General features: G+C 34.9%; 2 protein-coding genes, 1 long non-coding RNA gene and 1 pseudogene across 3 annotated transcripts; 3 read left to right on the forward strand and 1 right to left on the reverse strand.

Annotated features, from left to right (window-relative positions):
• The first annotated feature begins 2,564 nt into the window (after nt 1-2,564).
• Nucleotides 2,565-4,626, forward strand: LOC132278982 (uncharacterized). The gene has a single exon (XM_059780898.1). The coding sequence runs from the start codon at nt 3,573-3,575 to the stop codon at nt 4,428-4,430; it is 858 nt and encodes a 285-aa protein (XP_059636881.1). The 5' UTR covers nt 2,565-3,572; the 3' UTR covers nt 4,431-4,626.
• Nucleotides 4,627-6,261: 1,635 nt separating this feature from the next.
• Nucleotides 6,262-13,471, forward strand: LOC132279768 (ABC transporter I family member 1-like; annotated as a pseudogene).
• A 53-nt stretch (nt 13,472-13,524) lies between these two features.
• On the forward strand, nt 13,525-16,148 carry LOC132279769 (uncharacterized). The gene is made up of 2 exons (XR_009471396.1): nt 13,525-15,265; nt 15,436-16,148. It is a non-coding gene; the product is annotated as an uncharacterized LOC132279769 (long non-coding RNA).
• Nucleotides 16,149-20,969: 4,821 nt separating this feature from the next.
• On the reverse strand, nt 20,970-23,458 carry LOC132278065 (G-type lectin S-receptor-like serine/threonine-protein kinase At1g11303). Its single transcript, XM_059779892.1, has 4 exons — nt 22,993-23,458; nt 21,887-21,986; nt 21,567-21,741; nt 20,970-21,254 (listed from the first exon to the last, which is right to left on the reverse strand). Exons 1-4 carry the CDS (start codon nt 23,456-23,458, stop codon nt 20,970-20,972), a joined length of 1,026 nt encoding a protein of 341 aa, XP_059635875.1.
• Between the last annotated feature and the right edge of the window lie 3 nt (nt 23,459-23,461).

Genomic DNA, 23,461 nt, shown 5'->3' on the forward strand with positions numbered 1-23,461 from the left:
GGCGTTGCATTTTGTCAATGATTCCATTTATACTCTCTTGTGCATCCAAAGCATAAACACAATTTTTATTAGACTGGCAGATGATTGTGGTTTCTTCTTGACCTGTTTTTGGTTCACTGTGTTATTAATTAGAACTTCTTTTGAATTATTCATTTCTTGATTTAGATCCTGATTTCAAACTATCTTTCACTTTAAATCCATCAGATATCATGATTGTTTTACTTTTTACTTTTTTCTTTCTTTATATTTCCAACAGGAAATTCCTTGGTGGCAAATGCCATTTGGCTCCTGCAAGATAAAATCAAACAAGGACGGTTATGGCTATTGGATTCTGAAATTACCTTCTCTCACTCCCCTCCCCCACTCAATTTTAATTTTAAAATTTTGAAACTCTTTGCAGAATCCTTGACAATAATTTTTATTGCCAAACTTCAACGTCTCTCAGGAACCCCTACTCCCTCGGCTCCTCCTTAACCTGGTCTCTTGCCTGAGAAATGCACAACAAATCCTGCGACACGTAAATGTCTCCATTCATGATGGTGGTGCCCTTGTGCTGATGGGCACCAATGGCTCGTGCAAAACCACTATCTTGCGTATGTTAGCTGGATTCTCTCGACCCTCAGCTGGTGATATCCTTTGGAATGGTCATGATATAACAGAATCAGGGGTTTTCCACCAGTATAAGCTTCAGCTCAACATGCTTTCCCTCAAGGATGCGATCAAAGACAAGTTCACAGTCCTCGACAACGTTCAGTGCTTTGAAGTTCTTGAAGGTAAGCAAGGGAGGTCTCTGCCTGCACTAGAGCTTACGGGGCTTGGAAGATTGGCAAAATCAGGTCGGCTTATATATACATCCTTAGAATTAATCTTCAGTACTACATTTTTTTGGTTTAGAGAGAGAAGATGGCTATGGTTGAAAGGATCTATGGCACAGAAATTCAATTCTTTGAGGGGAAGGAGGAGTACATTTTCTGCAATGGGGTTTCAGAATCCAAAGGATTGTTGATGCTCTGTACATTCACTGGTACTGGTGTTAACCAAGTCATTGATGAAGTCCCATATAAGAAAGTTCGTGTTTTTCCATTCAATAACCTGCATTTACCATTTCGACAATCCTTACAAACAATATTGGATTCATCCATTCTGTCCACAAAAGTGTTCTTGGATTATAGTAATGCTCGTGCCCTATCAAAAGATACTGTTACGTGGTTAGTAAGTAATTTTCAATTTATTTTCAATCTTGGTTTGAGAAAGTCCAAGATCATCATCATTGTAAATGCTTATGTGGAGAGATTTGTTGACATCAATGATGGTGAAATTATCATGAAATTTTCTTCGCCTGACGAAGATTATTGTGATGATGATGATGAAGAAGAAGACGACGTTGAAGTTGAAAAAAAAGAGATGGAGACATCAACTACTTTATCAGTGGAGGAAAATCACGACCAAGAAGAAGAAGGTTCAGTGGTTTGAAGTTCTTGAAGGTAAGCAAGGGAGGTCTCTGCCTGCACTAGAGCTTACGGGGCTTGGAAGATTGGCAAAAGAGAAAGCAAGATGCTCTCAATGGGCCAGCGGAAAAGGGTGCAGCTTGGAAGGTTTCTGGCAATTGATTGGCCAATTGAGATTGAGGATGCAATGTATTTGAGGTTGCCACCAAGGTTTCCACGAAGGATGACTTTAGTAGACATGCTCGATCGAGCTGGTTTGAGAACTCTATCAGAAAATGTAATTAACCCCGCAAGAACTGGGATTGCACTAGGCCTTCTGGAAGGTGCAAAACTGTCCTTGTTTAGGGTATTATTTGTTGGTGATTTCATGTAATGTTTTGCTGGATTATAAAATCCTGACAATTTTGGATTTGAACCACCAAAATTGTCCTTGTTTAGGGTAAATTAATTTGTTGGCGGATCGCATGAAAAAAAGGTGAAATGGTTAGAAAAATATCGTATTTGGTGTGTTCACTGTTCTCAAGTAAGTGGGAATGTTGACATTTTTATAAATTCCCATTCCAAGTTGTAGAAATTCATCCCGGTTGACATCATTTTTATAAAACATAATTTGATTGCATTTTGAAACTGCAGCAAAATCAATTGAGTCCCAGAAATTAAAACATTGTCCATTATAGCTGTAATAATGAATGGTATTGTGGTATTGGAAGGCGTTGGCTTTTCCTATCAAATGATAAAAGCAATTAGTGTAGAGTTAGTGTTGGCTAATTGCTTTTAACTCATATTTTGTGTCTAATCTTTTTTCTTTTAATCAGGTTTTCTCTGCATTAGATTGTGTTTTAAAGGTTGTGTTTGCAGAATTAAATTGGATGAAATTAAAGAAAATTTTAACTGAGGCTTTTAAAGTTCCCAAACTCAAATTGGGGACTAGGGGGATTATTTGACTGAAGTATCTTCCATGCCTGGTCATCGTTTGTTATACCTAAATGACCAGAATATCCTTACACCGTGTCATAGAAGTCTGAACCAACCAGAAGAAGTAAAAAGGGCAAACAAGGAAAAGAAAAGAAAAGCAGGGCCTATAAATAGATGACTTGGGCCGAGCTGAGGGTTTGCACTCGGAAAAAGAATGAGGCTCGTTCAGAGGGATGGGATGTTTGTAAGGGTGGTTGCCCCTCTCTGTAAACGATGATCTCCTACAAAATAAGGGATGGGAGATCATCTAGAGCCAATGATTTCATTTCCTACAGAATCAACGGCCCTTTGTGTATGTGTGTGTGTATATATATATATTTGTGTGTGTGTCTGTGTGTTTGCTGGACTGGTGCATCTCCAATCCTTCTTCATCATCAACAACAACAACAACAACAATCAGCATTATAAGAGGCTGTGATGATATGTGTTCTGAGTGGATCATGGTGGCATTGAGAATCCGATCCGTTTGTTGGCGGGGCAACCCGGAGAGTCTGTGGGAGAACGAACTCGAACTCGAACTCGAACTCTCACAGGCAACTGTTGTTGCAGCCATGGCGGTGGGATATATTCTCTTGCCTGATAAAAAAACAGAACTGAGCCTCCCCATTTTTTCTTCTATACATACATATATGTGTATGTGAGGTTTTGTGAAAATGATCTTGGACTCTTTGTATTTTGAAGGAATTTCTTTAATTTGGTAATGGAAGTAAAGGAACACTTTATAGGAAGTAAGAATTGGGCTTTGCAGTATTAAGTCATAATGATTTTTGGTGTCGGTGATTTTGGCAAAAAATGGGTCTCATAATAGCGGGGTCTAAAAAAATTAATTATTTTGTAATTTTAATATTTAAAAACATGTAATCCAATTATATTATGACGTGTGGAGAGTATTGTCGTATTTGCTTAAAAAAAAAAAAAGTTTCAATTTTCAAAAAGATTTCCTATTTTGTGTTTTTACTCCGAAACCTTTTTTTATACACACACATCAATTAGAGGCCAACAAGGACAAGGAAGTTCGCAACTAAAGAAAAGAGAGGCGGTGAATATAACCTGATCCCAAAATCAGGTCGGCTTTATATATACATCCTTAGAATTAATCTTCAGTACTAGTTTTTGTTTTTGTTTTTGTTTTTGGTTTAGAGAGAGAAGATGGCTTTGGTTGAAAGGATCTATGGCACAGAAATTCAATTGTTCGAGGGGAAGGAGGAGTACTTTTTCGGCAATGGGGTTTCAGAATCCAAAGGATTGTTGATGATCCGTACATTCACTGGTACTGGTGTTGACCAAGTCATTGATGAATTCCCATATAAGAAAGTTCGTGTTTTTCCATTCAATCACCTGCACTTACTATTTCGACAATCCTTACAAACAATGTTAGATTCATCCATTCTGTCCACAAAAGTTTTCTTGGATTATAGTAATGCTCGTGCTCTATCAAAAGGCATCCTTACGTGGCTAGAAAGTAATTTTCAATTTATTTTCAATCTTGGTTCCAGAAAGTCTAAGATCATCATCGTTGTAAATGTTTATGTGGAGAGATTTGTTGACATCACTGATGACGAAATTATCATGAAATTTTCTTTGCCTGGCAAAGATTTTGGTGGTGGTGGTGGTGATGATGAAGAAGAAGAAGAAGAAGAAGAAGAAGAAGAAGAAGAAGGCAATGGTAGTGAATATGAAAACGATGAAGTTGAAAAAAAAGAGATGGAGACATCAACTACTTTATCGGTGGAGGAAAATCATGACCAATATGACAAAGAAGATGATGAAATTCCTGAAGTTTTGAAAGAAATTGAGGCGCCAATGAAGCTCATGACATTGATTGATGATGATAGATTACGAACATCTAGGTGTTCGATATGTCTGAAGGGCTTCTTGAGGGGGGCAGATATCGCAACGACGCCATGTTCACATGTATTCCATTGTAATTGCATCTTCGATTGGTTGCCAAACAATAATTCCTGCCCAATGTGTCGGTCACTTTGTGCTGCCATAGTTCATATATAATTAGTTTGTGCTACCATAGTTCATGTATAATTAGTTTATGTGATTTTGACTCTCTAATTAATCTTGTGATTCAAGAGTGAGTTTTTTTTTTTTTTTTTTTTCCTTAACCGGGGTGTTTGGGGATTTGTCTCTATTAATTTATGGAATTGACCCGTGCAAGGCACCCTTACACAAATCGAATAAAGTTTCGACTCAATCCACGCCCTTGTTTGCACTTTAGGAGGATTCAATCCCTATAACATGATTCTTTATAATAACTTTAAGTCAATTTTCTTTTTCTACCCTTCTTTGTGCATATATATATATAATATATACATCTTTTTCTTTGGCTGGTTAAGTTTATATGTGTCTATGTTTATAACACAATAATTAAAACAAATCAGTACTTGTTTCTACAGATATGATAGTAGCATTGAGTCCAGTAGAACATGAGAAGAAACAGAGGAAGGCTTTACATATAAGCACATGCAATTTAAATGAATCTGGAAAGTACTAAAATGTATGAATAAATGAGGACGACTTAACTCTCGTGCACATGCATTTTAAACATACTCGAACCACACACCTCCATTATCATTCATCTTTATGGCATAGTTTACTCTGGAGTTGGTACAAAATAATACATTATGTTTTTTTTTCTTCCTTTACAAAATAATATGTTAAATCACTTCCAAGTCGTTGAGGACAAGTCACAGCGAATTTTCATTTTTATTTAAGTTGGAAAATGATACTTATGTCTGCCATTCTAGTCTAATTATTGGGCTTAAGTATCATTTACCTTTATTAGTTTGTTTTGAAAAATATTTTCTTTATTTCGGTAATATATATATATATATATATATATATATATATATATTACTTTTTTGATATTTGATAAAGGTCTACAAGGTTAAGAATCAGTCCATCTGATGGGACATGTAAAATAACTTGTCAAAAATTAATAGGTAAGTTATTTTTGTTAACTTTTAATTTTTTTTTTTTCTTCGTAAATATTTATATATTACCAAACACAAGAAAATAAAATAATATTTTTTAAAAAATATTTTATATCTAAACAAAGAAAGCCTAAATCCAAACAAACGAAGCCTAAATATTATACGTTCTATAACATGAAAGGGCTGAGATGTTTTAGGCCTGCATTTGGGCCAGAATGTTATTGAAATTCGAGAACTGACCATAGACCAAACAAATCAATTAGCAGAAATGAATCTAAATTCCTTTTAAATTGTATTACAAAACCTGAAAGTTGAAATTATAAACTGTAATGATAGAGAATACTGGTTTCAATATCGACCTAATCTCCATTTAAAATTGCAATAGCAATATTTCTACTGAATAAAGGTATAAATATTTGTTTACTCAATAAGGACACTTGCTAGTCCCATTGATCACGACAAACTTGCAACAAATTTTTTTTTTTCCCCTTACTAATCATTTACTATTAACAAAAACTTATGAGAAAATATAACGTTCTGTATCAATCTTGATTGAAAATTTTCTTTCCAAAAGTTACTTTGAAGCTTGCTAGCAAACAAGCTTGAGGGAGAAGACACATAGATGTAGCGTGAACATCAAACAATATATAAGTCAATCCGGATAAAGTTAGTGTAAAATTGTAAACAGTCCATACGAATTGCGTATTGAACTTTAAAAAAAACTGTGTATTAATCAATATGGCAAACCATATATATTACTAATAATAGTTATGCATAGATGATGTTAGTAGATAAATAAAAATTTATATGTATTCCCTAACTATGCATAATAATTATATTTTTAGAATTATTAAGATGTTACCAATTTTAAGTGGATAAATTATTAGATGGCCGTGTTAAACTTTGATGATGAAATGTCTGGATGATTGATTGTCAAGGCTTAATTTATTTGATTTATCATTAGCAGAGAAATAAAAAAATTTAAAAATTAATAGATGACACAATATTTATTTGCTTTTTTTTTTTTTTTTTTTCGGTTCGAATCCCTGACCTCTTTTTGGAAAGTAAGAATCTTGTACCGGTAGGCCACAGGCCTATTGGTATAGATGACACAATTGAATGGGCATCTTTGTTATTTTCTTTAATTATTATAATATGATATATTTGTTTTGAAAAATGAAATTAATATTGATGCCACATAAACATTTTTATAATTTTTTCAACAAATGGATCATGAAAGGATAACCCTGTTAAGAAGAAAAAGTTTATGATTTTTCAGATTATATTTGCTCTTATACTTTGTACTTTATTAAAAATGAAAAAAAAAAAAAAATTTGTGTCAGTGTTGTTCAAGTAATTGGATTGATTTTTATGCTCATGCTTGCACCTTTTTTTTTTCCGCTAATAACTAACCACTAACTCCTTTTGTTTTGAAAAAAAAAAAAAAAAAAAAAAAAAAAGCATAATTAAAATAAAATTTTAGTCCTAAAAAATGAAATGGACTGCAGTTAATTTCCTTTTAATAATTGTGGGAGGGGTACAAGTGTGTTTCTTAAGTGATGTGTAACCTGAGGTTACTTGGTTAGTCTTGTTCATTCTTGGAATTCACCGGACGGCTACATTATCGGTGACTGAAATCAAACTTCAAAGGCGGAGCATCGGCTTGGGGCATGTGGCGGCGGTCGGCGACGGCAATGACTACGGTTACATTCTCGGTGTCAATGAGGTATATGTATCTCAGTGATGTTCATAGTGTAGGCGTACATATGGTATTTATATGCCACTCTCACCTCTATGATCATCGAAATAAAATTACCCATCTCGTCTCCAAAACTTGAACTTTTTAGTGAATGATAACTGTTCGATAAAATGCCTCAGTTAATGTAGTTATTCCAGTTAGAAAAAAGCTACTAATTTATGTTTCTTTCGATGAAGTCAATAGAGCATCAGGTTTCGGAATTACTGTTTCAAGCTATCTAACCTATGCGGTGATTTTGACAACGAACTGACTGAAAACCATTGAAGTAAATGAGTCTGAGTTATTGACATGAGATAGTCTGGGCTCTTTTGTGATTTTAGTTTCATTAATTCAGGCAATGTGTTACAATTATTTCTATTACATAGCTAGTAGCTAATTTGCCCATGAATGTATAGTAATCCAACTGTCAAGAAACTCGGAAGAATGAATCTGTTTTGTTGAGAAGTCTGGCATTGAAAGAAATTAATCGACTTCTTTTTTATGTACCATAGAGCTTGCTAGTTAACATTTCAATTCTTGAAGTAGATTATTGTCATTTTTATTTACACTCAAGCATGGTTTTGTGATGATATAAGAGTTTATATCATGGTACTATTTATCAAGAAAGCTACATTGCTCTGCTTTTAAGTTTAATCTGTAATTACGAATGACTTGTTTTAAGTAGTAGACCTTTGCCTTGACAGACTTCATTGTTTGGCCAAAACAAGATGCTTGAACTGTAAATGACTCAAAAAAAACTGAGTATTGATAACTATTGGCTGTTTAATTTTCAGCCGAAAATAAACAGCATCAAGTGAAGAAGGCAATCCTTACTTCTCACTCTACTATAATCAATGGGGCCGATATTTAGTAGTGGACCTCTGGAACCTCTATAAATTGAACATTTTTGCAGGTTTTGACATTCTCATTAGTTTTGTTTGCTGACTTGGGCGTTGCATTTTGCTAATTGTTCCTTTTATACTCTCTTGTGCATCCATGGCATAAACACATTTTCTATTAGACTGGCAGATGATTGTGGTTTCTCCTTCACCTGTTTTTGGTTCACTATTTCTTAATTAGACCTTATTTTGAATTGTTCATTTCTTGATTTAGGTCCTGATTTCAGACTATTTTCCAATTCAAACCCATCCAAGATCGTGATTGTTATTTTTTCTTTTTCTTTGGTTTGTTTTGTTTATATTTCTAACAGGGGAAATTCCTTTGTAGCACACCAATTAGCTCCTGTAAGCATAAAATCAAACAAGGACAGTTATGGCTTTTGGATTCTGCCATTACCTTCTCTCACTTCCCTCCCCCACCCAGTTTTAATTTTGAAATTCCTCTTCACAAAATCTTTTACCATAAATTTCCATTTCCAAACCTCAATGTCTTTCAGGAAACCCCCACTCCCTCGGCTCCTCCTTAACCAGGTCTCTTGCATGAGAAATGCACAACAAATCCTGCGATACGTAAATGTCTCCGTTCATGATGGTGGTGCTCTTGTGCTGATGGGCACCAAAGGTTCGGGTAAAACCAGTTTCTTGCGCACCCTCAGCTGGTGAGATCCTCTGGAACGGTCATGGTATAACTGAATCAGGGGTTTTCCACTAGTACAAGCTTCAGCTCTCCCTCAAGGATGTGATCATTGATCAAAGACAAGTTCACAGTCCTCGACAATGTTCAGTGGTTTGAAGTTCTTGAAGGCAAGCAAGGGAAGTCTCTGCCTGCACTAGAGCTTATGGGGATTGGAAGTTTGGCGAAAGATAAAGCAAGAATGCTCTCAATGGGCCAATGGAAAAGGGTGCAGCTTGCAAGGTCACTGGCAATTGATCAGCCAATTTGGTTGTGAGAACTTCAGTGGCATTGGATACTGAAGGGGTTAAGTTGCTGGAGTATATTATTGCAGAGCACCGAAAGAAAGGAGGGATTGTGATTGTGGGCACATGCACACATCTGCCAATTGAGATTGAGGATGGAATGTATTTGAGGTTGCCGCCAAGGTTTCCACGAGCTGGTTAGTGAATTGAATTGGTAATGTAATTAACCCTGCAAAAATTGGGATTGAACTATAAGAGGCTTTCTGGAAGGTGCAAAAGTTTAGCAAAAAACAAAAGCTTTGAAAGGTCTAACAGGGAGAACTGCAGTCCTCAATATGGAGGCAGTTGCTTTGCTTGAGAGTTGAAGGAAATTGTAGTTTCATTCTGCATTGCATTTCAGAACAGCGTAATATATCATTTGTTGGTGATTTCATGTAATATTTTGCTGGATTGAAAAATACAGAGAATTTTGGATTTGAATTTCCAAAATTTGCATTTAGTAGGGTAAATTATTGGTGGCTGGTTGCATGACAAAAAGGAGAATTGACTAGTAAATTATCAGTTTTGGAATGCTCTTCATCAAGATGATTTCAGAGTTGGATAAGGGCCAAAACCTATTTTGATTGCATTTTAGTAAATTGTTCTATTTTATGTTTAAACGACAGTACGGACAAGAAACTTTTTTTTTTTTGTTTTAAAGTTAAGGACGGACAAGAAAGTTGCTACCAAAGAAATATATTAGTATAAATCTTATCATTGAGTAGAGAAGGAAGCGTCTCTCTCTGATCCTGCATCCATTTTCTGGCTCACTAAGAACCTAAATCCTAATCCGAAGAATTGAAGACCAAACCACCACCGGAATCGCGACACCACCCTATCCTCATTCTTTTATTCTCTTTCCCCTCTCAAACCCTAACCCAAATAAGCAGCCAAGGCTCTGCCACTGCCGAACACTGTCCCGAACTACACAGCCACCGGTGCAAAACCCTGTCCACCCAAAACCTCCATCACCGCCTACTGCAAACACCACAACCACCACCCAAAACCTCCACCCATCACAAATCCAAACCCCAATTGAAAAAAAACAGTGGAGAACCCAGGTCCCGCCGTCATTCTTCTTCTAGTGCTGGTCCTGTAAGGAGAGAAACAGGGAGATGGCAGTAGTTGAAAGAATTCGTAAAGCAGATGCTCGTGTGTTCGAATGGAACGAAAGGATTTTCAATAACGAGGGTTCAGAATCTGAAGGAATCTTGATGATCAGTGTATCAACTGATATTCTTGTTGGGGATGTCAAGATTGATTTCAGAATAAAGTGAAGGATATCTTTCTTCCATTCCGTCTCACAACTTATTTCCTCGAGAATCCTTATAATCGATGTTCGATTTGCCTACCCAATCCCAGAAAGTTTTCTTGCTAGACACTAATGATCTATTCTATCAGCACTTTTAATTAAGCACCTTGTAAGTAATTTTCAGTTTACCACCACAGTAAATTCAAGAAAGTCCAAAATTGTTTGTCGTGGTTGATATTTTTGCGGAGAGTACTTTTTTTAAAACCACTTCTTCCCAAGATTTTCGTAATGAAGAAGAAGAAGAAGAAGAAGAATGCCAATATGGCAACGTTGAAGATGAAGAACAAGAGATGGTTTCCTCAATGGAGGAAAATCAAGATCAAGAAGATGATGAGGACATGGACTATGATTCAATGGATTTAAATGTTGAAGAAGAACATGAAGTTGACTGTGTTGATGATTTAGAACAAGAAAATGAGGATGAGGACTTGATGGATTATAACAATAATGTTTCAAACTATGCGGAGGTGCCAAGGAATGATCATTTGGAAATTATAAGCACATTAAGGTCTGGTGAACCAATATTTCTTTTCAAAGATATTGAGACCGCAGTGAAAGTCAACTGATTGAACAATGATCATACCTCACCATCAGTAGATAATTGTTCAATATGCCTGCAAAGGTCCTTGACAAGGACAGAGATCGCAACCACGCCATGTTTGCATATATTTCATCTTGATTGTTTGCGCACTTGGTTGCCAAAAAACAATTCTTGCCCAATGTGCCGATCACTTTGCTCTACCATAGTTCATATATAGTTTATGTAAGTTGTTATGGTATTAACTATTTTTGTTATTCAATGGATTGACAATTCTTTAAATTTAGTGATCTATTTGTATCTTTTGTGTGGCAATTTTAGGTCATTTTTTATTTTCTTGAATTTTGGGTGGAACATCTATGTTATCTTTTATGTTTATCAAATTTAACACTGTAATATATATAGTGTCTGCTGACTCTTATCATGTATTTTTTTAAGGTGAAGCAATAAAGTAAGTAATAAGTAAATGTCCCAAAGTCTATTCATTAAACAATTTTACATGGCAAAACATGATTTTCTATGTTACATTCGCGGCGTTGATTAAATAAACTGTAAATTGCTTAACTAAACTTGCTTTAATTTTGGGTATTTAATCTTTCTCTACTTCTTTTTTTTTTTTGGCCCTCGAAAAAGACCCAAATATGGAAACCCTGTTTTGGGTAGTAAGTATTTGATGTTTGTTTCTGAACTGTCAAAGAAAGTTTTTGTTCGAGGTGTTAGAAGCGAAGCCTGTTTTTGATGTCAGTGTAATATATGTATCTCAGAGCCAACAATGTAAATGTCTCCATTCATGATGGCGGTGCCCTTGTGCTGATGGGCACGAATGGTTCAGGCAAAAGTAATTTCTTATGCATGTTAGCTGGATTATCTTGACCCTCAGCTGGTAAGATCCTCTGGAATGGTCACAATATAACTGAATCAGGGGTTTTCCACCGGTACAAGCTCCAGCTCAACTGTCTCTCCCTAATGTATGTGAGCAAAGACAAGTTCACATTTCCATACCTTGCAAAACATTTCCATACCCAAGATTCCCTGTCTGCACAATTTGAAAAGTAATGAGTTGTCCACGTCAAATTTCCAAGCATTTTTTGCCAAAAGAGCTAGATTAAGGGCTTCAACATTCCTGAAATTTAAGCCACCCTCTTCCTTTGACTCACACAGTTTATCCCAAGAAATTTGTCATTCCACTAAAAGTTCATAATCTTGCTTCTCAAAAGATTGCAGAAACTCATAAAGCACTGCACAGAGAAATTCGAAAGTGTGCAGAGGACTGATGTCAACAAAATTCGAAAGAGTTTACACTATAAGGTGTACACTAGTGGGCTGAAATTTTCTGATTTTGTTCCTAACAGAAATACTGCTGCAGTTTGAAGCATTCCTTGCCATTGCTCTTATTGATTGATGCCCATCGACACGTTGTCTTGTTTGGTCTACCTATGCGCTCTTGGTGATTTCACTGCATTCTCGTTTAGCTTCAGCAAATAGTAAGTCCTCTTCCACTTCTATTTTGTCATCATCTTTTTGACTTGAAGTGGATAATGTTTGTGACAGAAATTTATCTGATTAGCATGATTACAGTGAAAGAAGTTTGCAGTCCCACCTTGTTGTGTTACTAAATTAGAGAAGTTTCTATTCACTCCTTATTTAGCAATTTAGGTGAAAATGTATTGGGAAACACATTTTCTGTTGAATATAGGGGTCATACATTGTCTTGTACACTGGTAAAAACTCAGACCAACAAGTCTTTGGTTCGAAACACTTCAAGTCTTAGAGGAGCCACTTTGTGTAAAATAACACTGGGAATATATTTTATTTTAATTCTTTTTTGTTGAATTTGTAACTAAAGCTAGCAAGAGAAAAAATAGCTCACCGATAATTTCCAAGAATGCTCACAGGTAATACCATAATCGCATGTCTTACCTCATCATATAAGAAAACCTTCTTTCGTTCTTCATCCCAATTCTTAGTGTGTGCATGGGTTTCAGTTTGCTGCTGAATTCCTGTTAGTTTAACTTTTAACTTTTTTGTTTCTAATCTTGTTTGTTTCTAATAAACTGTGTGTGTATATATTTTTATTTTTTTTGAGTCTGCGGTTCATGAATCATGGTATGGCTTTCCTCTCTAAGCCTTTCATGTGTGATGGACTTTGTCCCCAAAGTATGCTCTGGTCTGTGTATTTCCTTTTGAGTTGTAGCACTGGTTAAGCAAAATTCTCTTCTTTTTTTTTAACTCTTAAGTAACTGATATTTACTATATATTCATTATTGAAGCAAAAGGTTTCGTATTTAAATATGCCTGAACTTCAACTTCTAGCTGTTTGGATGGTTCTTCTGTATTCCAATTTGCAGGTTGTTACCCCCTTCAGACTAGCTTGCTTCATCTGTGGCCTCTAAGCATCCTTGTGCTCCTTAGCTGCAGTCCTGTTGAGTTAAGTTTCTTTTGTTTGATAATAGTGTTATATAATACTAAAGGTTAGGTTTTTTTCTGCTGTTCGCCTCCCAGCAGCCAACGTAGGCGTAATGCACTGGGCAATGTATTTTATTTTATTTTTTTTTCTGTTGAATTTGTAACTAAAGCTGACAAGAGAAAAAAATAGCTCAAAGATGATTTCCAAGAATGCTCACAGATAATACCGTAACATCATGTCTTACCTCATCATATACACCCAACCCCCCCCCCCCCCCCCCAAAAAAAAAAAAAAAACACTATTGCTGCAGTTTGTAACATTCATCCCTCTTATGTCCATGGCCTTAGCCTTATTGGTATACAAATCATTTTTTTGTACAATTATTCACATATTTATCTTGTTAGGCTGTTGATATTTCACTGCATTCTGGTTTAGTTTCAGATTTCTGGGGCTATATCCTTGATGTCCATGGCCTTATTGGTAGTTTATCGTTGTTTTGGTGGTGAGTTGTAGTTTAGTGTGTGCCCTGGTTGTTTGTTTAACTGTAACTTTTTGTTTCTGCACTTGTTTGTTGCTCATTAACCCTTTTTTTTTTTTAGTTTGTGGTTCATGATATAGCTTTCCTCTCTAAGACTTTGTCCCCTGTGTATGCTTTGGTTGTCAAACATTGTGAGTGATTTTGCATATTGTTTTTGTTTCAGTTTCTTTTCATTTTGATTTGTTGAATCTAGTTGCAGCACTGGCTAAGCAAAACTCTCATTTTAGGCTGTGAATCATTCATTGTGCATTGGCCTTGCTCTTTTGGAATGTTCTTGTTAGGCTATATCAGCTGCATTCACAAGCTTGCAGTATCTTTATCTATGCAGACCTTGAACATGCTTTAATATTTGCCTTGAAGCAATTTTCAATGACCCTTAACATTGTTTGCATTTGTATTATGTTCTGGATGTGAAATTGTCCAAAATTTTCTTTCTTTTTTTTCCAGTCAGAGGATTTAATGTCATTATTTCAACTTCTTCTTTTTCCCCAAGAAGAATAACAGTCCATTTCCAAAGCCTCCAACAACTCAGAAGGCCAAATATCCAAGTCACAATCACCCCTTTTAGCTTCAAGAGCAATTCTGCTCACACAATGATCAGCACCATTGCAACCTCTCGGATAGCAGTAATAGGTGTTGTCGCAGAAGAAAAAAAAAACTTTAATATCCCATCACATTCCTGCTATATCCCCAAGTCAGTAATATCTTTAAAGCTCGTTTATGAACCAAAATCTCTGCTCGCAGTACTCACATGATGCAGAAAATCTGAAGCCACTTTTAAAGCTAAGCCTCCACCACACTCCATTGAAGGTTAATTATACGCAGTGTCAAAGTTAGCCATAAAATCCCTTCTGCGGGTCTGGTCCGATGGGTAGGATACTCTTTCTCTAATTAGGCAACAGAGCTGACCAATCAATTCTATCAGATTCAGAAAATTCTTGTAGTATGAATTTTCAGTGTAGTTCTTTTGAATTTTATTTTTAGTTCAAGGGAGTGATTTTTCTTTTCTTAATTTTAACCCTTAAAACACCATAGGGAAGAAAAGAAAACAATAAGAATAAAAGAGACTTGAGAAAAACTAACGAAGCTATAAAAAACTTGAGGAAAAATATTGGTTCTGTTCTATAACATAGTTTTTACAGCTTTTCTTTACATGGTGATGAATTGGATTTGGATGAATACTTTAGAATATGTTCATATTATTTTCATGATTCGATCACAAAGAGGTTCGTGTTGTTTTGAAACTTTAGTTACGCTTACTCTTTGTTTTTCCTTCTATTTTGGTGCTCGATGATACGAGAATGTAATTAAGCTTTGTACTTCTTTTTTGCGTGATAGTTCTAAACGTGCTGAAGTCCCTAGGTATGTAAGGAAAGATGATGCTGAGGCTGCAGTGGATGGAGTTAAGGAAGAACTCAAGAAACTCAACAAGGGCGTGGGGGCGTTCTTGGAAGGATTGAAGTCGTCGAAGTGACCATTTCTATAGCGGTTTCAACTTAAAAGACCATTTGGTAGGTTTGAGTAACTGAATGATTGTTATTTATAGTAGTGTTGAGAATTGAATTTTCTTTTTCGTGTACATGGTATGCTGTGTCTGCTGTATTTTGATGATGGTTTTAGCTTGCCACTGGTTTTTTCTTATTGTTGTTTATGGACTTCTATATTCCTTTTCCGATTTAAGCCGGCAGAAGGGAACTTTCATGGGCAAGGTGGTGTGTAACGACAGGCATATTAGGAAGGTGGTGCTGTATTTTGATGATGGTTTTAGATTGCCCCCATGAAGGCAAGCAAGGGGGATCTCTGCCTGCACTAGAGCTTATGGGGCTTGGAAGATTGGCAAAAGATAAAGCAAGAATGCTCTGAATGGGCCAACGGAAAAGGGTGCAGCTTGCAAGGTTGCTGGCAATTGATCGGCCAATTTGGTTGTTAGGCAAGCCTTCAGTAGCATTGGATACTGAAGGGGTTAAGTTGGTGGAGTACTGAAAGAAAGGAGGGATTGTGATTGTGGTCACACATCTGCCAATTGAGATTGATGATGCAATGCATTTGAGGTTGCCACCAAGGTTTCCTCGAAGGATGACTTTAGTAGACATGCCTGATGGAGCTGGTTAGAGAATTGAATTGGTAATGTAATTAACCCTGCAAGAACTGGGACTGAACTATAAGAGGCTTTCTGGAAGGTTGAAAAGTTTGGCAAAAAATAAAAGCTTTGAAAACTCTAACAGGGAGAAGTGCAATCCTCAACATGGAGGCAGTTAGTTTGCTTGAGAGTTGAAAGAAATTGTAGTTTCATTGTCCATTGCATTTCAGTACAGCATATATGTATTATTTGTTGGTGATTTCATGTAATGTTTTGCTGGATTCTAAAATCCTGACAATTTTAGATTTGAACTACCGAAATTCCCTTTGTTTAGGGTAAAGCATGACAAAAACTAGATTTGATTAGAAAAATATCAGTTTTGGAATGTTCACTGTTCTTAATTAAGGGGGAATGTTGACATTTTTTTAAAATTCCAGGTTGTAGAAATTCATTTAGGGTCACATCAATTTTTTCAAGAATGATTTCAGAGTTGGATAAGGACCAAAACATAATTTGATTGCATTTTGAAACTACAGCAAAATAAATTGTGTCCTAGGAATTGAAACATTGTGGCATTGCGGTATTGGAATGAAAAAAGCAATACATATTAGCTTTAGCTACTAATGTAGAGTTAGCGTTGGCTAATTGCCTTTATCTCATATTTATTAGTGTCACATTTTTTCTTTTAATCAGGTTTTGTTTACATGTGTGTTTGAAAGTCGAATGGCTTTGATGGGCGAATGAACTTTGAGAATTTCCAACCCAAACAACACTTTAGTTGGGAATAGGGGATTAAATGGCTCAAATATCCTCCATCTTTTACCAATATGACAGGTCATGCTTGTTCTTTTTGTTAAACCTAAATGACCATAATACCCTTCACACTAGGCTACCCAAATCGACCAACCTGAAAAAATAAAAAGGGCAAACAAGGAAAAGAAAAGAAAAGCAGGGCCCATAAATAGATGACTTGGGCCGAGCTTAAGTTTGCACTCGGAAAAAGAATGGGGCTCGTTCAGAGTGATGGGATGTTTCTAAGGGTGGTTGCCCCTCTCTGTAAACGATGATCTCCTACAAAATAAGGAAGATCTTTTAGAGCCAATGATTTCATTTCCTACAGAATCAACAGCCCTTTGTGTATGTGTGTGTGTGTGTGTGTGTATATATATTTGTGTGTTTGTGTGCGCGCGCTGGACTGGTGCATCTCCAATCCTTCTTCTTCCATCATCATCATCAACAATCAAAATATAAGAGGCTGTGATGATATATGTTCTGAGTGGATCATACTGGCATTGAGAATCGGATCCGTTTGTTGGCGGGGCAAACCAGAGGGTCTGTGGGAGAGAGATTTGGTTCTTCTCTCACAGGCAACTGTTGTTGCAGCCATGGCGGTGGGATATACTCTTGCCCTGATCAAAAGCAGATCTGAGCCTCACCATTTTTCCTTATATGCATGCATATATATCAAAATGTATACTACATATATGTGTATACATTTTCTTTTGTGAGGTTTTGTTAGAAGGGTCTTTTACTCTTTTGTATGCATCGATGGAATTTCTTTAGTTTGGTAATGGAAGGCACCCTTCATATGAAGTAAGAATTGGTGTTTTTACAGTAAAGTGTCAAGTTGAATATATATAATGTTGTGACAACAAGGCTATGTTTGGTACAGTAAAAAAGAAAAGGAAAGTATAAAGTTAGGAAAAAAAAAAAAAGGAGAAGTAGGGAAAAGAAAAGGAAAGTATAAAGTTAGGAAAAGAAAAGGAAAGTAGTAAAAAGTATAATGTTTGGTTAAATGATAAAGGAAAAAAAAGAAAATTGTAATAATTGGGGAAAGAAAAGGAAAGGATAATATTTTGTTAAATAATAAAGAAAATAAAAGAAAATGATAACAATTAGGAAAAGAAAGGAAATAATATTATACTTTTTTATATTTAAGAGGTAAATGTATAAGATTAGGATTGGATTTAAAATATTTTTTTATTTTCTGGTGTTTGATAAAACATTAAAATTTTATAAAAATAATTTAACCATCAATTTTCGAAATTATTTTACATGCCCTGATGGACTGGACGACCTCAATTTTGACGTAAATCTTTGCTAAACACTGACAAAGTAAAAATTAAATAAATATTTTATCTAAAAATATATATATATTTTCTAAAAAAAAATATTTTACTAGCTTTAGTATGTAATTTTTTAGCATGACACCCACAACTAAGCTGGAAAAATAAAAAGAAAAATGAGCCCATTGCTAATCTCTTCACAAACCAACTAGAACTCTGATTAATAGGAACCCCACAAAACAAAGCGTCTATGTCAAAAGCTGAGTTTGGAAAATCAGCAGAAGCTATCAACATCCTATCGCCGTTTGAGCAATCACACGGTGCAACACGCTTTTGTATTTGTCATTAGTGACCACCTGTATAATCTGTATTTGTTAGAAGTACCCATGAATCCTAATTAGCAGTAAAATAATTGACTATGTGATATATTACAACAATTTGGGTTATAAATATGTAGTGATGTTACAAGAGTCAAAAAAAACAGTTTATAATAAAATTAAACTAGCTTGAAGAAGCAGAACCTGAAGCATATCAGAAAGTCTTAATTTTGACTAACCTAAATAGTATAATTGTCAAAATACCAGGCCAAAAGTAAGAGTAAATATGATATTAACAAAATCACATTAGCCTCTCTTCCCCTTTTCTTTTATTTTTAGTAGGAGAACAAAAGTTACTTTTTATACTTTAGTCTTTCCTTCCAAACCCCACCATTCCCGCCTTAAGTCACATAGAACGAGAGCGGGAGCTGGAGCGCGAGAGCGACATATCTCAAAAAATCTTAAAGCGGAAGCGCCACTAGAGCGCCGCATTATAAATATATAAAATATTAATTTATAATAGTAAATATATGTTTTAAATAAATTTGATGCAAATAAAAAGACAAAATAGTGAATCAAATATGAGTCCATTACAACCAATATAACTTTTTTTTATAAGAATGCATAAATTAACAAACATGACAATCAAACAAGCTACTTTATAAAAATAAAAACATAACAGTGAATAGAACATAATAGAAAAAGTAATGTTCAAAAATATTATCTTTTATACATTTAACTTTTTTTAAACTCTCAAGATGACAATCATTGTCTTTGAAATAGTAATGTTCAAAAGATGACAATCATTGTCTTTGAAATAGCAATGTTCAAAAACATATGAAAAATATATGAAATAGCAGAGAGAATATGAAATGATGGAACGAGAATAAGATTATAAGAGTAATCAAGAGTCAATTACTAGTGAAAGAAGTTCAAGAATCACAAACCCGACACTTAATAGCAGAGAGAAAATTGAGAAATCACAATCAGAATATGCAAAGTTATTCATTCATTTATTTCTTTACTAATAAATAAGTATTATTAAATATTAAGTATATTGTATTATTTAATTTTTACCTATAAAGGATAGAGTTTACTTAATTAAATTAAATTGATTACTTTTTGACATAATTAACCTTATTTAGTCTATTTAAGTTGGGGGTAAAATCGAAATTTCTCAAGATTCACACTAAATTCGTGAATTTATTGTCAAAAGTCAAGAATTGTCAAAAGTCGTCGAATTCTTGAACAAAATACGCGATTTTACCTTACATAATTCATCAAATTGAACTTTAAAAACCAACGAATTCTTAAATTGAATTCGCGAATTCAAAAACATGAGAGCGTGAATTAAAAAACATGAGAACGTGAATTTTTGGCGAATTCGCTCTCAAAACGCCAATTCGCCACGGAGCGATGGAGCGCCAGTGGTTTGAGCGAATTATTTAACTTGGTTCCACCCCTTTCCATCTAACGTTTTATACCAAATACAACTTTTTATTTTCTTTCATTTCCTTTCTTTTCTTTTTTCTCCATTTCCATTGTTCCAAACTGAGCCTAAATGTTTTTCATTCCCTTTTATTAAATTAAAATACAAGGGTTGTGTTTGAACTTTAACAGCCATAAAAAAAAATATATGGAGATGGACTGTAGAACAATTAAGATTCATTACAAGCCGGTTAAGCCCTTGATCATGGGTCATAGCAGTATGTTTTGTTAGGAAAACTGAAATTTTTAGTACATGAAGTAACATGAATGTACTAAAGCAAAAATCTGATTAATATACTTTCCGAAAAAAAAAAATCAGATTAATATCTTTTATGAACTATATACAACAGTACAAAAAATAGGAATGACGTTTATCGCGCTACCATTTGGGTAATTGTTGTCTGATTAATTGACCAAGTTCCTTGCCGCAATGCAGATTCATTTTCCATATCTTCATCCTTTTTTATAGAAAAAGCAGGCCATTTCGGAGTATTCATAGCAATAGTTTCATTTTTTAGCATGTCTGAAACTTCCAACGTGGATGGTCTATCTGTGGGATGTTCCTGGACGCATAACAGACCTATATGCATGCATCTCATCAATTTACACGAAGAACGTGTATTGTCTAGTGACGGATCCATAAACTCCATCCCATTGCCTTCTTTCCAGAGTTCAAATGCCTGAAACAATACAATATTGTGAATCTATATAATTTGGAGAGAGAAATTTTAAGTGCATTACCCAAATTAAGGTTCCAGAGTAACTAACATAATATTCTGCTTGCCACTGATGATTTGCAAAACCAGAACTCCGAAGCTATAAACATCCGATTTTGTGGAGTATATACCATGTTTTACATATTCAGGGCAGAAATAACGACTGCATTGCATGAACCAACAAAAAGAAAAATAAGTATTTAAAATTGTTATTCATTTTTTTGGAAAGTCCTTGCCAAAATCTGATATCTTAGGCTTCATCTCACTGTCCAATAAAATGTTTCTAACTTTCAGGTCTCTATGAATTACTGCGAGTCTTGAGTATTCTTGGAGATATAGCAGCCCCTGAGAAACTCCTTCATTGATGTGAACTCGTTTTTCCCAATCTAAATGTAGCCTTCTAATTGGATCTTCATCAAATTACATTTAAATATGACGATTAGTTGCAGCTTTTTGAAGTTTTATGAAGCAAAAAATAGAAGAAACACATGCAGCAATTCATATAATTTACATGAACTTCGTGTGGTATTGCACAATAGAAGTATTCTCTAAAGTGCAACCCCCATGTAGAATTGCACAACTTTTTCAGAAAAATTTATTTGAACCATCAAATTATGCTTACCATAGATGTAGTAATCCAAGCTTTTGTTCGCCATGTATTCGTAGACCAGCATCTGTTCTTCTTTCTCAGTGCAGAATCCCAGAACTCTTACCAGATTTAGATGTTGCAGCTTTGCCGTAAGCATAACCTCTTTTTTGAATTCTTCAAATCCTTGTGTAGAAGTCTTCGAAAGCCTTTTCACCGCTATTTTTAGTCCCTTCTGTAATGTACCCTGCCAAAACAAACATGCACACATTTTGTATATTTCACAAATTTAGCTATTTTATTATGCCTAGTGTTAATTTGATAGAACTAACACTCAACAGAGCATACCCGAGACTAGACACTGATTACTTTTTCCATTATGAAATCACTTCTTTTCCAACGCTTAAATATCAACTACACCTTTTTTAACTCAATTTTGCCTATTCCTCAAACTACACATTTTAAACTTGTACCATTGTTAATTAAGGATACTATTAATCAAAAAAAATGTAGAGCATCTTTCGGGGCTTCTGCATAAATATGGAGATCAAATATTTACCTTGTATACAGGGCCATATCCACCCTCTCCCAGCTTATTTTCAAATGAAAACTTGTTTGTTGCTACTTCAATGTCACCAAGACTAAATACTTGCAAATTAGGAGCATTATTACCTCCAACAGCCGTCATACTAATTCCTAGTTTAGACTTTGAATGATTGTGTTTGTCCCCGTTCCTGGAAACGAAACAAAAAAGAAAAATTAAACACCAAAAGGTCCAAATAATTAAGTATTAGTCTCTTTGAATCATGGTAAAAGATGGTGAATTTTCACAGTTGGCACAGGTTGCCTCTTGATTTAAGCACTCTCTTCTGCAGATACCAAATCAAGGCACTTAGTAGGAGAATAGCAGATGCTCCAGTTGTAAGCAATATTATTAACAAGCGTAGCTTGTTTTTATGATCCTTACCAACCTCCTGAGCTGTGAAGAAATGTCTCATATAAAGATCATTTAGCATTTCTACGTTTAGTTTTTGTTCAGCCTCTAGATCTTTTTGTTGCAGAACTAAAAGACGTTTAGTAGTTCTTATGGAAAAACAACACTCTCACTGCAGCGCTAGTTAAATTCAGCAATGACAACCAACATATTCTATGAAAATTCAGTAAGCCAAAGAAACAGCTCAAAGCAATTATATATAGAAATACAGAAAAGTAATGGAAATTCTTTATCCTATTGAAATTATTCATTTTATAAAAAAGATAAAAACTTTCTTGTGTTCACAACTTTAACAGTACGATTCCCTTTCTTTTATGCCTACATAGAAGTAAGTTAAACCCTCCGTTTTTCATGGAAATAGATTTTTACGGTAAATAAAGAGGAGGTAAAAAAAATTATTGGTTAAAATATAGGTGAAATAAAACTGAGGGATAAGGTGAAAAGAGAAAATTACTCAAGCAAGAAAAATTAAAGATGAACAAGTAAATTAAAGATAAACAAGTAAAAAACAACACAGATAAAAGATGTTTTTATCATGGAAATAGTTACAATGAATGTATCATAGATAGCCAAGCATAGAAACTTTATTGTGGCTTTTGAATTTGCTTCAAGATTCCCTTTATGCCTACACATTAACATTTGTTACTCGAGAAAAATTCAATGCAAAAACAATTTCCACGGAAATAAGCAGAGTTAGCAGAAGTTTCTATTGCTTACCAGACAATTAAAAATAGCTCGTTGACACTTGACACCCTTAAACTCTCTCCTTGACCAATTCTTATTTAAACAATTAAAGAAGTCATTTTCTTTGTTTGAAAGAAAGTTCAAATTATGAAGAACAGTCCTGCTAATTAACTGACTTGGGTAATTCCATGTTAAAAACATTTAGCAAGAAAAATCAGTATTAAGGCCACTCAACTGACTTTGTCAATTCCCACATTGTACATGTTGAGAGAATCACAATATATATTATAAATTATACAACACTTACCAGCTTGAGAGAGCACCCAATTGTCATCATTAGGCGCTTGCCACACAACGTAACCTAGTAAATTCTCCTCTTTCGCATAAGCAACCTTAATTTTGACAGCCTCAACATCATCAAAACCAATCCAAGTTGATCCGATAGTGCAGTAATTCACCACATAAGTTGCATTGTACATTGAAACAGCTCCATTCCTCTGAATGTAACTGTTGATGTCTTTATATTTCATCGACCCATCTTTGGTTTTGGCTGGACCTTTTTCAGGTGCACCAATTGCACTGTCATTTGGGTTCACTAGTGTCCATGCATAGCCATAGAAAGGCAACCCCAAAATCATCTTGTTGGCTGCTAATCCATCATTAATCCACGCATTTATACCATAATCAGTATCTTGATCACTTGCTGGATCATACAAAGCAGCATGTGCCCCTGTATTGTTTGCCCATGTAGGCATATAGTAATCATATGCCATAAC

This window comes from Cornus florida, unplaced genomic scaffold (genome assembly GCF_030987335.1).
Source record: "Cornus florida cultivar Cherokee Brave unplaced genomic scaffold, ASM3098733v1 CherokeeBrave_3.0.0_Hap2_Chr10, whole genome shotgun sequence".
Taxonomy (NCBI): domain Eukaryota; kingdom Viridiplantae; phylum Streptophyta; class Magnoliopsida; order Cornales; family Cornaceae; genus Cornus; species Cornus florida.

What these genes read in the sequence shown, in the direction of transcription:
- LOC132278982 (XM_059780898.1), top strand. Translation starts at nt 3,573, where the DNA reads ATGGCTTTGGTTGAAAGGATCTATGGCACAGAAATTCAATTGTTCGAG.
- LOC132278065 (XM_059779892.1), bottom strand. Translation starts at nt 23,458, where the DNA reads ATGGCATATGATTACTATATGCCTACATGGGCAAACAATACAGGGGCA. An exon ending in TTGGGTGCTCTCTCAAGCTG is followed by an intron (nt 21,987 to 22,992) that starts GTAAGTGTTGTA and finishes ATTTCTTCACAG; the next exon opens with CTCAGGAGGTTGGTAAGGAT. An exon ending in GATATGGCCCTGTATACAAG is followed by an intron (nt 21,255 to 21,566) that starts GTAAATATTTGA and finishes TTGTTTTGGCAG; the next exon opens with GGTACATTACAGAAGGGACT.